Source organism: Salarias fasciatus, chromosome 6, assembly GCF_902148845.1.
Source record: "Salarias fasciatus chromosome 6, fSalaFa1.1, whole genome shotgun sequence".
Lineage (NCBI taxonomy): Eukaryota > Metazoa > Chordata > Actinopteri > Blenniiformes > Blenniidae > Salarias > Salarias fasciatus.
The window spans coordinates 10,905,372-10,922,828 of NC_043750.1; the positions used below are offsets into that span (position 1 = coordinate 10,905,372).

The following is a 17,457-nucleotide window of genomic DNA, read 5'->3' on the forward strand; positions in this document are numbered from 1 at the left end:
AAACATGGACATTTCCTGAAGCAGAGCAGCTGGGATTCTGGATAAACACACCAAGACACCAATCTTTTTTAATGAGTTTTTATTTATTTATTTATTTTATTTTTAAGTGTTTTATTATTTTTTTTTCTCCAAAAAAATCCTGAGGTATTCACAATATAATGGCATTTATTCTGTTTGAAATGAGACTGGGGGGGGGGGGGGGGGGGGGGGGGGGGGATAAAATACAGTCAAAAAAAACTAAAGAAAAACAGAGGATTCAAATGAACAACAATAAACGGGGGCAGTAAAGCTGTGTCGATGGATCAAACTGTCCAAGACGACGGTTTGTCGTCCAATACAGGAAGCTTTCTGAACTGTAACGGTGTCGACTCCCCCCCGGACCCCTCGTCCCGCAAAACCAGCAAAGTCATGCAATCTGAACCGACAACTGCGTTTCCTAAACGGACCCAGCGACGAATCTCCGCCGCCATCGGGGGGCCGCAGGTTAACGAAGCTGATCATCAGCTGGAACTCTGGGGAAACTTGAAATCAAACATTGTCCGATTTTAAAAAAGAAACCCGCCTGAAACAACGCGAGCTTCGACTGTGAGACACGGGTTGTTTGTCGGGGCCTTCTGAGAGGGGAAACAGCAAACAAAACGAGGGACGGCAGCCGCAGTGAAGCCTTCACCGTTTCTATTTTCACTGGTTAATGCACTAAATCAGGGGTTTTCAGAGTGTGGGAGGACGAGTTCCCCTAAGAACAGAGACTTTAGAGTCACAAAAGTGAGAAAATTGACAACGTTATGAACCATTTACGCAAAAAGAACGGGAGGAATTGGTAAAACTAACCAAAGTAGCACATTTTTAATTATTTACAGCTTAAAAAAAAGAGTCTATGCTGGGTTTCTTTCTCACTAGATTTCTTAAATACAATATATATCTTCACAATGGTTATTAAAGTTCATCTGTTGTCGCCCGTTTTGAGGGTTCTGGGGTTAATTGTGGTGCTTTTTGAAAGCGAAAGAACAAAACACACCAGCGTTCATGAGAACTTTAAAGCAAGAGTGTTCTGCCTTGTTATTAATTTAACAAATTCTGTTGAAAAATAAAAATAAAACTAAATAAGCAAATGCTAATTTAATTTTGCGCAACTATTTGTCCAATATATTTTGTGGCTGACATGATTAACTTGAAGGATGAACAGCTGTTGGAAGCAGAAGAATAAAGAGTTAGATTTTAATAATAATCTGTTGGAACTTTCCTCTGAAGTGTGTTTCATAATTGGGGGGGGGGGGTGGGGGGGGGCCCGGCCCACACTGTGAAAACCACTTCATGAACAGAGCAGTGATCATATACAACATTTTAAATGGTGTGAAACACCGTGAAGAGGACTACTCTCAACCTTGAGTCCTGTTTTCCCTCCACAAAAAGCAACACACATAAAAACAAATTAAAAAAAAAAGAAAAAGACAAATGAGAAAATAATAAATAAATATCAGTGAGAAAAAAAAATACATAGTTGAATCACTTTCTTGTTCTGTGTCACAGGTTTGTGTGATTGATAGAAGAACTGCTGCGACTACGGAAGGAAAAAAAAAAAACACCCGCTATTCTCCTCTCTGCACAACAGGACAAAACAAAACCGTCACAAGTGCAACATCAGTCTCAGCATTACAAAAGAAAAATAAAATTACAAAAAAAAAAAAAAAGCTCTGGTATTTGACCATCAGCTCACAACTACAGCATCAGACACACCAGAAAGATTACAAAAAAAAATAAAAATAAAAAAAAACTGAGCGTGAAGAAGATAAAAATAATAAACGGCACACAATTTATAACCCAAACTGGGATAACAAGAAGAAAATAAAAATAGATCACAATATCTGATCGAAGGAAAACAGTAGAAATAATAATAATAGTAATAATAATAATAATAACAATAATAATAATGAAAAAATACTTTTAGACTTTCAGTTTTGCAGCGGGTGGAAAGACGCAGGCGGCGTAACGGGGAGGACGACTGCTCCACCTCGCCTGAAAACAAACCTCTAGAAAGACTCACCCACTAATTCCTTTGTTCAATTTGGTGTCATCTTTGCCCTGAATAATAGTAATAATAATAATATTAATGATAATAATAATCAGTCATAATAGTAATCATAATAAAAATGGACACAAATAAAAGCTAATAATAATAATAATAATAATAATAATAATAAGCGTCAATGAAGACTTTTGGTAGACAAACATCTCACACTCTCAGCACGCTCACACAGCTAACGGGAAAATAAAGAGACACGCGGCACATGAACGAGGGGAAACAGGACGTCGAGACATTACTGTTTCTAACAAACACTGTCTGCTAATAAAGATACAGCTGCTCCTCCTTCCTCCACAGCAATAACAACAACAACAACAACAATAACGACGAGTGACGGGTCCAACGTGGAAAAAAGAAAAAAGAAAAAATTAAAATATTGCAAAGTCGACACAGAACAAAACAAAACAAAAGGCCAAAAAAGTGTCATTTCCTAAATAAACAATAATTCAACAGTTTTGCAAAAAAAAACAACAAAAAACAAAAAAACAAAAATACAGACTATATGTGTAAAAATCATAAATAAGGATAAAGTTTTGTGCATCCCCGTCCCAACCGACCATTGTCTTGAAGAAAACAAACAGAAAACAAAACAATGGCAGTTACAGCGGTGACATAAACATGCAATTGATAAACTTTACAGCATTGATCTGCGTCTCCCCCGAAACTACCAAACCCCAGTCTAATTCCCGACCCCCCCCCCCCCCCCGCACCCCCACCCCCCCCCCCCCCAACCCAATACAATCCTTAAATATTTGTCAGCTCATTCAAAACATATCTCTTGCTCTGTCTCTGTGATCAATCTATCTGAAGGCGGCGCTTCGGGAGAGGACGGCGGGGGGCGAGGGGGGGGGAGGGAGGGGGCAGAGGAGGAAAACACTCCAGGAAGTGTGTGTTTGTTCACCAGGCGTTCAGTTTCCCATCCAAGCGACAAGCTGACATGGTTTGAATGAGTGCATAGTGAAAATGATATTTGGTTTACTTACAAATGGGGGATACAACACACACATACACACACTCTCACACATACACACACGCACACGCACACGCACACAAACGCTCGATCGCTCTGTGCCAAGGCAACTCGCAGCTACACACTCCCCTGAAGAGCCGCTGATACACACATCAAGCCAGCGCTGCTCTGGAAGGTGGAGGTGAGTTCACGTCTCTGAAGGGAACGCAGCGCCCTCTGGTGGTGGGAACAGGTTCAGGGTGAACTGATGGAGTGAGGAGGACATTCAGACCTCTCAGGACACTGAAGAGCAGACAACTTTTCCTCTTCAAATTTCTCTCTGTCATGTTTTTTTTCTAAACTGAGTAACTTCACTGGACCGGTCATTCAGACCGCGGCGGTCTGTCTGGTCGTCTGCTATAAATATTAAATCATAATTCTGGTTCAAAGACATTCATTCAGCTTTTAGAGATGAACTGAAATCCCGGTCTGATATTCTGCTGCCTCATGGAGAGACCGCCACTCTGAGCCAAATGGTCGGCAGCTCTTCAATTGGCGGGAAATGAAGCACGCCGTCCATCTTTAAGTGGTCCGTGGTGCAGAGGACTAATCGTATTCTGGGTTTCCTGTCTGCACCGGCACGGTCGAGCGAGCGTCTGCGTGAGATGGTGAAATCCAAATCAGCTTATTGACAGAGGGCGTCGACAGCAGGGGACGCCAGCTAGCTGACTGACACACACACTAACACACACACACACGCAGAGTTTGAACGTCGTAGTGAGACAGGGGACGACGGCGATGAGGACGCTGGCAGAGCAGGAAGAGCTGCCGGACGCTGAGCACCAGATCCAGGTCTATGTACATCAGTGTGAGCGGGGAAGGCTGCGCGACGGGAGCCCTGAGCGCCGAGCGCCGCCGTCGGGAGCGTTTACGGCGCTCCGGTAAAAACCGCCGTGGCGAACGAATTCCTGGTCACATCTGGCTTCCACAATAAAAAGAGGGACAAAAGGCCGAGCTCGGCGCCGCCAGCTGTCTCTGGGCCGGCTGGCTTTGAACCGGGGGGCCGGTCGCCATGGTAACCTCCTCCAGAGGACCACCGCTCTGAACTCAACTTACAGGAAGATTCACCGTGGTGTTTACCAATTATGTACATCCTTTATACGCATATTAACAAAGCCAGGTTTCATTCAGGACGAGTTCAGCTCCAGGGTGATTCAAAATGAATCTAGCGCCAGCTGCTTTGGTTCGTTCGTGGAAGAATAAATGTCTTTTTCTGCTGTTAAAATCAAACCAACCAAATAAATCGCTGCTCTAAGCCATACATACATTTCCTTGTTTTGTTTTGTTTTTTTACATTTATACATTCTTGAGGCGTCTGGTCAGTTCAGCCTCTAGTTGCAATAACTTGCTGGGGTTAAAAAGAGCAGTGGAATAAACACTTTTAAATATTTCATATTGTAATAAGTTTCTCTTCATCAAAACAGAACCAGAAGTACTGCAGCATCATATACATCAGTGTTAAAAAAATGTTAAATGTTCTGGACTAAAATGAATATTTTCTGCTAAAATCTGTTCAAGGGAGACTGATCCTGTAAATACACAGCAGGAATAAAATCACGAAAACTCAGTAAAATAGAGATTTAGTAGCTCGATATTTTAGAGAAAGTTATTTCTGCTTCTATGAAGAGTTTTTCTTACCGAAACGGTGAATATTCCTGTAGAGAGTCTTTTTAATTATAGCAGTGATGGAAACACAGCTGAGCGTCTCAGAGCCGGCCGACCCAGGGACAGACGGCCGACACAGGGACAGACGGCCGACCCAGGGACAGACGGCCGACACAGGGACAGCCCAGAGACAGCCGGTACAGCCGACCGTCCTCCCCGACGCAGGCCCACCGTCAGTTTGAGTTACAGAGCCAACAGACGGAACGACTGCTTTCTCTGCTGCTGTCGTTTGTCCGTGGCCGAGTCTCCCCTCTATACAGTATATGACACACACACACACACACACACAAGGCCTGCCCCTCCGCCCAAAACAACATACACACACACACGCGTCCTCTCCCACTAGCTAGAGAGATTTCATATATATCATAGCTGAGAGTAATCCATTATAATGTCAAGAACAATAGTCATAACAACAACAATTGGTGTTTCCGTTGAGTTGTGGTCACCTTTGGTGCGAACGGTCAAGGCTGTCGAGCTTGCAGGCGACCGGCGGACAGATGGAGGGACGGACGGATGGAGGAGCGGACGGACGAGGCCGAGAGCATCTGGACAGACGGACGTCCCCTCTAACGGTTTCTACACTGTACAGTTGTAGTGTTGGTGCCTGTGAATGATCAACTACTTCCACTTCACACACACACACGGCGAGGCGTGAGGCGAGTCGTGGCGTCTGTATATATTGTGAGTTAGTATTTTTCGTGAAGCCGAACCTCCCTGCGTCTTCCTCGCAAATCCTCCTCCCCCTCCCCCTCCACTTGCTTTTGCTCTCTTCAGACTTGCTCCTCCGTATTTGGTAACCACGTGTAGACATTGCATTATTTCACTTATTTGGCTTGAAAGAACAAGAATAAAGTATTTGTCCTTTGGGGAAAAGAAGTGACAGCAGCGTCTAAAGCAATAAAATAAAATAAAAAACAAAAAAACAAAGTAGCAGCAATAGCAATATAAATAAATAACAGTCTGAACAGAACTGTAAACATCATAAACAACACACACTAGCTCACACGCTAAAAATCATAATTGGTAGGTTGGTGAAACACCATGAAAGCTTTTTACAGTAACCGGCCTCACAGCGACCCTCTTTTCCTTTCTCACACGCTTCAACGTCCACCTCCAGCTCTGCCCCGACTTTCCTTTACCTTGCCACGCAACTTTCCTTTCACACACTGCCTTCCTTCCCGCCACACTCCTCACTCTCCTCCTTCATCCCTTCTTTTCTTACATGTCTAGAACATTCCTCCCCCACTCTCTGCCTCTCTGTAGCACTTAACGGTTTCCTCCCAGGATCGCTGCTCCTCATGTCTCTGTGTCTAGCAGTGGTTTGGTTTAGGTGTGTGCACGTGGGAGCTTTGGCTAGGTGGGAGGCTTGACGGCTGAACTGTCTCGTCGAGCGCGCGCACACTGAAACGGCTAGCTAAGTCCAAACTAAGACTTCGACTGGAAAGCGAGTATGTGCAGCTGAACGCCATCACAAGGTGGAAATTTAGCAGGCGAGGGTCGGATCTCCTGGGCTCCGCCGCCAAAACGACAACTTCCACACAGCCTTTGGTCTGGTAACACTGTGGAGCACTAATACCACTCTAAAGGCATCAGAGAGGAAGAGGTAGACCAACCGGGAGAGAAGTGAAGTTAGGAAGCGCTCCACAGGCAAAAACATCGACTCTAATTCAGTCTGTACAAGACTGGCTCCTGGTCTCCGTTTCACCTCCAACCAGTCGCAACAGTTATGATGAAGTCCTCCAGACAGTAATCAGCGAGTTTACAACTCCCTTCACCTCTCACTTGTCCAAAAACACTCCTTTTTAAACATTTCTGTCCATTCAGTCTCTTCTTCGCCTCATTTTGCAAATACCACAAAACAAAAACACTCCTTCTTTAAAGAGCTACGATGCAACACTAATTTTTTTGCAGTTCTTTTTTCATTGTTTTTTTTTTCCCCAATTAAATAAAACCATGGGCAAAGCTAGCAGGTTTCTTACCAAGATTAATGAGAATTAGTATCGTTACTTGATTAAAAAACAAAAAAAAAAAAAAAAACAGAGTTATTTGTTGTTATTGATGTGTTAGAGCTGTAGTGTGACGACGAGTTCACGACTAGGAAATAAAACCTCGCCATTAAAAACATCGTGTCTCTATACGCAACCACACACATGGGAAATGCTCACTCACACAAAGCAAAAACACGGATGTATAGACACGGCCTGAGAGTGTGTGTGGGAGTAGGAACACCTGAAGAAATCAGAATTGCACCAGACGTCGTCTTGTCCTCCGCGTGGTTTATGTACACGAGCGCTTTGTGTTTGCTGAAGCAGCGAGACGCTTGGTTCCAGTGTGTAGTGACTACTCTGTTAGCCGATCCGACGGCTTGGATCGACGCTGGAAAACGGACGTACGGGCGAACGACCACAGACGAGTGGAGGAAACGGGGGGGGGGGAAAAAAGAAGCACACGCAACACAGTGTGTGTGTGTGTGTGTTAGCGTGCAGGTGAAGCGATAGTGTGATGAATAAAAGACGCTAACTACAGAGAGTGCACGTTTTCCTTCTCCTCCACCCACGTCTGTCTGTCCAAATTCAGAACGCTAATAAACAAAGCCCTCTACGCCGCCTCTCCATCTGTCTTCGTCCGTCCCCCCATCTGTCCGTCCCCAGTCCTCCGCCGAGTCTCTCGCTCCTCTGCAGGCTCTTCAGGTTCTTCGGTGGACAGACGGACAGGCAGGGTGGGTCTCTTCGCTCGGCGCGGCTGCTGAACGGCTAGACTAGGACCAGACCGGGTCTGGGCTTGGCAAGAAAAGCTGAAGCTAGGCTAGTCTAGCGTGTCGGCAGCGCCGACGCCTGGCCGGCCGGCCGGGGGCGAGGCTACCTGCTGAAGAGCGAGTGGAGCTGGTGCTGATGGCTGTAACACTGGCTGCTGCGAGGCGACTCGGTGCGGTCCATCACCGTCTGGAACCAGCCGGCCACGTCCACCTCCAGCACCTCGTAACGCCGGATGAAGCTGTGCTCCTGGACGGACGCAAAACAACAACAAACACCGCGTCAAGATGATGCTTTTATTGGACCAATTTTCACTCTATCCTAAATCACGGTTATTTCACTGACTGAGCTCATAGATTTATCTCAGGAAAATCCTTCATGCTCATTAGAAACGGCGACTTACCAGAAGCTGGTGGTATTTTGGCCTTTTTCTGTGATCCTTTGTGAGGCTGAAGAAAGATGAGCACATGAGCTGAAGGTGAAGCGACTCAGACTAATAATGCTGATTATTTTCTTCATATCACTAATTCACTGTGAGACACTGAAAACACACTTAGTGGCACATAATGAAACACAAACAAAGACATTAAGGGAGAAAAAAAACCTGCTCATGCGGCTAATCGGACCTAAATAATAAACTGTTTATGAACCCGAGAAAGCAGAAAAACGTTTTAATTTCTTCTAAATGCTGATATTTGTAAAGAGAAACAGCTGATGTGGAAGAAAACCCGTCCCTGATCAGCCTCCGAGCTGGTGGACTGCAGTCAGTCCGCCTGCCAGAGAGACCGGAGCTCACCAGTCTTTGACGAAGGACTGGAAGTCGAGGGAGAAACCCATGCTGAGAGGCAGGAGAGGAGGGTCTTCCTGCAGCACTTTGGTCAGAACCTCAAAGTCTGTCTTGCAGTTCTTGTAGGGAAACTGTCCTGTGGCCAACTCCACCTGGAGAACCGGAGGAACCGGTTAGCATTCACAGGAAGTGACGGGGAGTCTGGGAGTCTGTGTGCAGCGTGAAGAGGTGGCGGCAGGATTACCAGAGAGATGCCGAGGCTCCACACATCTGCTCGGATGTCGTAGTCGGGTTTGGTGGGATCTGGAGGGTCTATTCTTTCAGGCTGCAAACACAAAAACACACGATAAAAACGTTTTTCAGTGAAAACCTGGATTTGTTCCTGTATTTTAACTCACTTAATGCACCTATAATCCAAATACAAAACAGTTTTTTTTTTCCTTTTTGCCCGTACACAGCAATGACTATAAATACCTTTCAGTCCAGCTACACTACAACACGTTATTCATTATTTCTGACAAAAAAAAAACTGTTCCTCGACACTGAGACGATCAAAATAAGTTCAGCTGATGATTTGACTCTTCTGGGCTTCTTGACCGATGCGTTAAATCAGAGCCTGAGGCCGTGGGATTCAAACTCACCGCCATGTAGGCAGCGCAGCCGGCGCTGCGGGTTTTGGCCTTGGAGTCGACGAGGCGGCCGCTGATGCCGAAGTCACACAGTTTGATCTGACCTTTGGCGTCCAGGAGGATGTTGGAGGGTTTGACGTCCCGGTGGATCACGCCGTGTTTCTCTTTCAGGTACAGCAACGCCTTGACTATCTACACGACCCACACACACGCAGCGGTCAGTCGGATAAACGGTCGAGCGAGAGAAGCCGCGCTCCACCGGCTCCGGGGTTTATAGGACTTACTGCCACAGTCATCTTCCCGAGGATTCGCTCTGGGATGGGACCCTGGATTCTCTTCTTCAGCTTCTCGGCACACGTTCCCATCAGCTCCATGGCGATGAACACGTCCGTCTGCACACGCAGGAAAACACACACACACACACAGCTTTCTTCAGCAGTGTCCTGAACATCAAAGTTTTCGTTCAGTAAAGAGAAAGTGTAAATGAAACACCCACGTTGGTCACGATGGCTCCGTAGCACTGGATGATATAAGGGCAGTCGTGACTCTTCAGCACAACGTCCAGATCCATCAGGATCCTCTTGTTCTCGTCCTTGTTTCCTGTACGACGCATTTGCTGGTGGCACACAAAATGAAAACAAGTCATTAAGAAATCACTGAACAGAGACTCCCACGGCGAGCAAATAGACTGTTTAATTATCCAGCAGCTTGGTCGGCTACAATTAAGTCAATTCTGAAATAGAGGGCTGTAATTTGTGGCTATTAGCAGCTGGAAACGGAACGCAAAGTACAGAGCGGGAGCATCTCGGTTCTATTGTAGGCTCTGAGGCTTTTGTTATTCTGTATGCCATCTATATATACTGGCAAGTGCCTTCGGAAAATAAACAAAGCAACCAGAGGATGTAGTTGTTCTAGTAGGAGGATTTATAAGGAGTTTGTGGACTTGCTCCAGCAGATATTATTGATATTGTTCAACCAAAAGACAATTTTACAACCAATTTTAAATGTGGTGCTACCATCATAAAAACAGTCTTAATCTTCCTGACAGGCACAATTAAACATGTTCAGATTGTTTGAAAAAGCAGTGAGACTCCTTCCTTCTCTGCAATGTAAAACTCCAGAAGCTTGTTCATTTTCATTCCTGGAGTGATCCTATCCCATCCCGGCAAACTGGCTTTGTTGGTCATATGAAACGCTTTTCTCTCCTGTGAGTGTTTTATATTTTTCTAAACCGTATGAAGGTTAAACCATATTGCTCTCCTATTTTCAACCTGTCTCGCTTTCGCTCGTATCCTGAAAACACAAAAATGTGTAATTTGCCATGGAAAGCGGTCGTGCGGCCACACAGGACACTCTGGGAACAGCCTCGATGAACTCCTGCCCACCAGCGGGACGGAGTCAGATTTATGCCGGGGGCCTCACATAAGGGTCTGGAGAAGTGCCAGGGAGGCTGGCCGTGTGAGCGACAAGCAGGTGAGTGCAGGAGCGTCTTACTTTGACGGCGATGACGTGGCCCGTCTTCTTGAATCGCACTTTAAAGACCTGGCCGCACGTGCCGCTGCCGATCTCCCCCTCGCTGAACAGGTCTGTTACCTCAGCCGGATACCGCTGCGCACACACAAGGACACACGGTGTTTACAAGACTGAGAATTTACCCTCCGATATAAAAGCCCGAAGCTGTAAAAGACTGAAAACGGTGCAGCTCCAGTTAGCTGCGCAGCGTTCAGCAGCAGTAAATCACTCTGGGCCATTTAACCACAAATGTTTCGATGTGTAATTAAACCGCTCCCCCATCGGCCATTTCTGCAGGATTCCTGCACGCAGTGGGAAGATGTAACACCGACTGGGGCGCAGAGAGCGACGTCTCTTTGAAACCAGGCAGCAATCCTCAGAGTTAAGAGGGGGAAAAAAACAGCCTGGAGTGCAGAAGAGAGTCAAACCGTTTCTCAAGCATCTTCCAGCGCGAAGAGTGTAGTGAAACGCCGAAGGCTCGGAGCGGAGTTCTGCTCTTCTCTTGTCTCTGTTCGTCAGGTACTGCTTGTTGTAGCCACGGTAACCAATGTATGGCAGCAGGACGAGGCAGAGACGGAACGGAGCCCACGGTCACTGTTAGATACTGGATGCTGATGGAAACTGTCAGGCAGTGAAACAGGGCTCCAGGGAGAACAGAGGTTCTACACGAAGGTCAGAATCAGACCGTCGCTGAACTCCAGTTTCCTCCCACAGTCCCAGAACGCGCATGTGAGGTTAATGGCGTCTCTAAAACTCGCCGTGAGGTGTGAATAGGAGCGATCGCCTCACTGTTGGGTTTCAAGTTTTTCTGACCGGCTCCACGACTTGCACTTCTGTAATTCCACGTGCGCACTCCTTACCTGTCCGTCAATCTTCAGATAACCCGTCTGCTTCATGATCTCCTGCAGCTTCTGGTCGATCTCTGCACTGTGGAGGACAAACCATGACATGTGGCTCGCAAATAGATGCAGTGTGTGAATGTGTGTACACCTTCACCTCCCACTCTCCCTGTGTGTGGATTCATTATGCATACACAGAATTAAATCTTAACTCCTATTTAAAATAAAGCGAAATTTCCTCTCTCTCTTCAAACAGTGACTGAAATGTTTGGTCCGGGACGAGCAGTGTACTTCTCTAGGCTCTTCTGCAGGCCGTACGGCGGCGTGGGCAGGGTGAGCATGTGTCGGGGCCGGCTGGGGTAGGGGTGGTGCTGAGGCGAGCTCTCCGAGGACGACGACCGGCTGCCTCCGTCGTTGGCCAGCGGCAGCTGGAGTGCTGCGGCGGGGAGACATCGCACGTTAGACGCAGACAGAGGAACCCGGGGAGGTGGTGGGAGCTGGTTCGATGCCAGAGGCCGGCATGTGGGAGGGCCATGTTTATTCATGGATTATTTTAGTGATTTAACACATGAAGACCTGGAGGGACGTTTCTGCTGCTGCTCTCTCTGCAGACACAGACGTGACGTGAATATTGTTCTTCTCAAAAACCAGAATTTACTGGAAATACAGCTGGAACATTGACTCATTTGGCTCTAAGTCCTCGTATCTATTTTAAATAAATGAGATGAAAATGGCGGGATCTACGTATTCTTCGTGATTATTTCCCAAAAGAGAACGAGGCCTTGGCCGAGGTCAAGCAGTTATTTCGCCGCAGCGCTGCTATCGACACCCTGCATAGCATTTAACCAGCGTATGAACTTGCTGGGTTTTTTTTTTCCTCCCCCAAAGTTACAGCTTTGTTTTTGTTTCGCTGAAGTCCCGACCCAGTGTTAAAACAAACAGGGCGGTTATCTCGAAGCAAAAGCAACACCATACTCAGGCAGCGAGCGAGAGAGAGCGAGAGAGAGAGAGAGAGAGAGGGGGACGGCGCAGCGTTAGCCCACAGCCTGGGAGGAAACCGCTCAGGGATGTCCACAGTTTGTTTTCAGAGGAAAACTACAGTGTTCAAAAACAAGGGTTTTATTTTAGCACCTTCGGGCACCGGCTTTAACAGAAACACTGCTGTTTGGCTTGTGAAAGTAAGTGCCGAGATTTCAGAACAGAGAAAAACTCGCAGGAATTTAACTGAAAGGAACACGAGCAGTGGCCTGATCGCACAGCAAACGCAATCAATGCAACGCTTTTATACTAGCATGCAAAAATCTGATATATACACACACTATCTGCTGCACTAAGACATTTAAGGAGCATTAACTCATGTTTTTTTTGTGTGTGTTACACTGCACGAGTTGGTACATGTACCTACACGCTCCCAGATCTCAGCAATTATTTCCTTATAACACCTCAACAATGCAAATAAAACCCAGGTTGACTTGAACAGTAGTTTCCTATTTGTAGCTGTATGATTCACGTAAAGCCACGTGGTTAGAGAACCATAAACGACGTGGATCAGCAGATGTAGGTGCAGTTCACCTCTCGCTGGCACTAGAATCCAAAACCCAAACAGAAGATGCAGCATGCTGCGCACCCCATATAAAGACAGGGCTAAACCATGCATTCGAGGACATGTTAAAACTGCACCGGCCCTGCGATATCAGGTGCAAGTGCGAGCAAGCGCCGGCACATTCTTAAATAGATGTGTGAAGGAATCGCGGGAGAACAATCTAAAGCAGCATTAGTATCTGGCATGCAACAAAACGCTCAGTCTGCCGTGACCTTCCTGACCCCCGACGCCGTTTTAACTCCCCGCTCGGAGGAAACGTTGCACTGTCAACTTGTAAACGTCTGTAACCACCATTTCAAAGAGCAGGCAGCAGTTACTGTCGTCATTACAATTGATAAGTGTTTTTGAAGAGGAGGGCCGGCGACTCGTCCGCGAGTCACCTGGATGGATCAGCCTGTAGGGGGAGAACAGGTTAGTGGAGGGGAGGAGGGGTTAGTGTGGACAGGAAGGAAGACTCAGGCAGTCTTTGGGACGGATTGCATCTCCATAGTTCAACTGGCTCCAGATGGACGGATGGGAGGATTGACGGGCAGGCAGAGCGAGGAAAGACAGAAACAACTGCTGCACTGCCTGCCGCTCACACTGTGCCTCTGCTGAAAGGGAGGAGAGGCTGCCAGGAGACCAGAAACAAGAGAGAGGAGGAACTCAGCCAGGACTGCATAGCATGGACGACACTGGAAGTCAGACAGACAGTCAGTGAGACTCCAACAGGAAGGCCAGTCTTCAGTCAGCACACAAAGAAAACACAGAGAGAGAGAGAGAGAGGGAGACGAGAGAGAGAGGAGGTAGAGGAGAGCGGAGAGAGAGAGAGAGAGAGACGAGAGAGAGAGAGAGAGATGGCTGGAGTGTTCACAGCACTCCTGCCAGACGGGCCGGTGGGGATGCTGGATTAGAGGACCGGGTCAAACCAACACAACCCGAAAACATAGGCCGTGCAGAAAAGCCTCATGCACCGTGATTCTCTGCCTCAGCAAACAACGGTAATGGTCTGACGCACGTCCACACGCACAACCGTGAACATCAACACATACCAACACTGCCCTGCCACTGGCACAGACACACACACACACACACACACAGGAGAAGAAGACAGGGAGGGAGGGAGAGAGAGAGGGGAGCAGGGATGGAAAGATGAAGAGATGCTGTGAGTTCAGAGAGGTGAATGACTTCAGGGTTGGAATATCACCACTGGTCAAGGTATTGATATTCATTTCTACAATTCTTTTCAGATGGTGCAGAGGATTTGGTGCATCGACAGCTCCCTCAAAGTACCCTCACCAAGATTGCTGGTCTTTTGTTTCGGTGGAATGAATCTGAATGGCCTCAATAAGAAGTTTGTTAAAGCTCCACGTCCCCCTTCAGCTCGAAGCTAATCACATTTACTTCTAATGAGTCACTTTAGAAAAAGCTTTTTGCACCAGAAGAGACTAAACAAACAGAGCCAAAACTCTTTTCCTGGCTTGTTATCTGTCGCACATCCTTTGTGATCTGCATGTCTAAAAAGGGCTACAGTGGTGCAGCCAAACAGTTTTAAAAGTACAGTAAATTACACTGCATCTAACAAATACACATAAAAATGAAAAGGGGTCGGTGCTAAAGACCTTTGAGGCTTCGCGAGTGGAGCAGATGACAGCCTGTGTGGCTTCCTCATGTGTTCACAGCGATAGAGTGTCAGAGTGGTGCGAAATGAAAAAGGATAAGAAAGAAGAGATGATGATGAGAGGCACCGGTGTTGAGGGGGAGGATACAGTGGCAGAGAGAGCGATGGAGTCAATGATACCCTGCACCTGGGAAGGGGCTGGAGCAGGGACTGAGCTGGATCACGATGACTAGACAAGAGGAAAGAAGATAATACCCAACACAGGCCACATTACTGCACTGGTCTACTCACACAATCACTCAACACATACGCACACACTTCACCAACCAGCGGGGGGGAAAAAATAAACAAAATGCACAAATATCTGTATTCACAAATCGAGTTAAAAACAGCTGCAATTTTTCTGTTTTATTTGAACAAATCTCAAGAAGACCAGATCCTTTCCGAGTCCCGATCGCTCACGGCTCTCTTTCACCCTCCTCACGACACTTAAGCTCCAAACACACTGAGCTTTAAATGAATTAGAAAATCTAAATAAAAAGGTTGAGTAACTCTCTACAACAGCTGTGCGCTGCAGGCTTTAACAGCCATTATCCAGAGAGAAGTAAACATTTTCTCCGGGACTGTTTTCAACGGAGGATTAACACACACTTGGTGCTTTATTGAACATTTCAAGGAGTAAAGATGAAATAGACTACAGTTCTCTATAAACCAGTCCACCAGGAGACTTCAATCTGGCACAACAGGATGGCCTTGGAAAGCTAAAACTAAAAATAAAACCAAGGGAAAAACACCATGCTCGTCAGTATTAGTACGGATTACTCTTAGTTTCACTTGGTTGGTTTTGAAGAATTTTACACCGCTGCATGATAATAATAGTATGGAGAATCTGTTGATGATAGCAAACAGTTCACTTAACTGCTGTGTTTTTATCAGGGACGCACTCATCCAGTAATTTCTGTTCCACCGGCGGCTCGACTGGCTCAGCGAAGTCAGAGTGATACCTGCTCACGCCAAAGAAACAAGTTAAAAACATGTCAAACTCACTGAAAACAACTTGAAGACAGGTTGTTGGTACAACTAAATTCAGGTCAGCGACAGACACAGTCTCCGCAAAGCTCGGCGTTCTAATTAAAGCATATATGTGAATTAAATGGAAAGTGGATATCTGTCTAATAATTTCAAAGTCAATCAGGACAAGCAATTTCGATAATGTTAGGGAGACAAAAAATGTCTAACATATCGCCAGAAGGAACAATCGTGCCTGAGCACTTCAACTACAAGGATTTATGAGTTACGTGCTAACAGCATGTCCCCTGCCTGTAATCTACCTGCTACAGTTGATATTTTCGACACTAAATAAACTAAGAGACACTGAAATGAATGACATTGCCAAGGACTGATTAAACTTATCACAGACTATCAGAGCCATCTTTTAGATGGTCTTTTTCCATGAGTGCACCATTGTTCTAAGACAGTGATGAAGTTTCATACACCACAGATAGAGGAAGGGTTTGGTTCTACTGGTCTTCAGATTTGATAACGAGTTGTGGAAAAACTGCAGCTATTTATGTACTCCATTCACATTCAGCAAATACATCTGCACATTAAAATGCACTTGGAGAAAGCAGGAATGTAATGTCGAACATACGGATGGATCAGAGTAGATGATCTATAGACAGGAAAACGCAGTGTTACAGCAGGAAACCCCCCTGAGAGGCTGCAGGGGGGCTTCTCTGCAGCAAAGGGCCCAAACTATCAGCTTCAGCAGCACGGGCTGGGTGTCCTCTAAAGTCTTGGAGACACCTTGATCAATATATGTGCTGCAGCGCCACATTTGACCTGTCGAAATCGAGCCGTAGCAGAGTTAATAAGACCACTAACTCCGCGACCACAGCTGCTAAACGTTAGCTCCCCTCACGTAGCTCCTGCACGTCCAAGTCAAAGGATCAAAATTAGCCTCGAAAACTCACTTACTCCGCTCAAGTCATAAACAGAGACACTCTTTGGGAACCATATCAGCCTAAGGATTAGTGGGGGATGAGTGGCACATCGGTAATATCACACAGAAAGAGGGGGACCAGGTGAAATGTGTCCACTGACGCCGGGCCCGAGCCTGCTAGCATGCTAGCCTAGCATGTTTGACAGGACAGAATCAAAACACATTTCGACACATGACTGTCAGCGAGGCGTTCCGTGACAGCGCCCCGGCTCTGGAAAAGCAGCTTCAGGTCGCTCTCTGCAGACGCTGTCCCGCCTCGTAAGGTGGCGGATCTGGCAAGTTAAACGGACGGGGCGCTCCCGGCTCGGTGTTTGTTATGTAGCTAGCCTGTTAGCATGTGGCTAACCCCGCTCTCCTTCGCTCCCTCCCTCCGCCTCTCCGAGCTTTTCTCCCCGGCTAATTCTGCCCGTTACCGACACCGCCGTCCTCCCCGGTGGACACTCACTCGGCCTCGGACGCGACCGCTGCGGACTCATGTCGATGTTGAGGTCGATTCTGCGCCGGGCTTCTTCATTCTCCTGCTTTAGTTTCTCCTCGATTCGCGACAGCCTCTGTTCCAGCGACGACATCTTGAAAAATTGAGCACCATGTAGTTTCCCAGCAGAGCTCTCGACTCCCCTCTGTGGCGGACACACACACACACACACACACACACACACACACACACACACACACACACACACACACACACACACACACACACACACACACACACACAAAGTGTTTTGTATCACTTTGTGTATTGATTTTTTGTTCTTTTTATTTACAGCCCTTTGTAGGTTTTTCATATCCCATTAAATCGTTAAGTGTACCTAGAATACCACATGAAAAGCAAATTCATGCTGAATAATCTGGTTCAAGCTCTCTTTTGCTTGAGTTTTGTCTGTTAATTCGAACTGAAACCCACCGAGAAAAGCAGAGCGGCTGCATCTCACACACCATTTCCGTCTGATTCATCACCCTCACTGAGCC

General features: G+C 46.6%; 1 protein-coding gene across 3 annotated transcripts; it reads right to left on the reverse strand.

The window, feature by feature from the left end:
• Window positions 1–71: 71 nt before the first annotated feature.
• Window positions 72–17,113, reverse strand: map2k7 (mitogen-activated protein kinase kinase 7). Of its 3 annotated transcripts, XM_030093881.1 has the most exons (13): window positions 16,931–17,046; window positions 14,671–14,712; window positions 12,682–12,688; window positions 11,572–11,716; window positions 11,302–11,368; window positions 10,424–10,537; window positions 9,426–9,545; window positions 9,214–9,321; window positions 8,942–9,121; window positions 8,545–8,625; window positions 8,310–8,452; window positions 7,917–7,962; window positions 72–7,762 (listed from the first exon to the last, which is right to left on the reverse strand). In XM_030093881.1, exons 4-13 carry the CDS (start codon window positions 11,619–11,621, stop codon window positions 7,619–7,621), a joined length of 1,053 nt encoding a protein of 350 aa, XP_029949741.1. In that variant the 5' UTR covers window positions 11,622–11,716; window positions 12,682–12,688; window positions 14,671–14,712; window positions 16,931–17,046; the 3' UTR covers window positions 72–7,618. The 3 variants fall into 3 exon arrangements, with proteins under 3 accessions (XP_029949741.1, XP_029949742.1, XP_029949739.1); XM_030093882.1 differs by lacking the exon at window positions 16,931–17,046 and having other exon boundaries at window positions 14,671–14,784; XM_030093879.1 differs by lacking the exons at window positions 12,682–12,688; window positions 14,671–14,712 and having other exon boundaries at window positions 16,931–17,113.
• Between the last annotated feature and the right edge of the window lie 344 nt (window positions 17,114–17,457).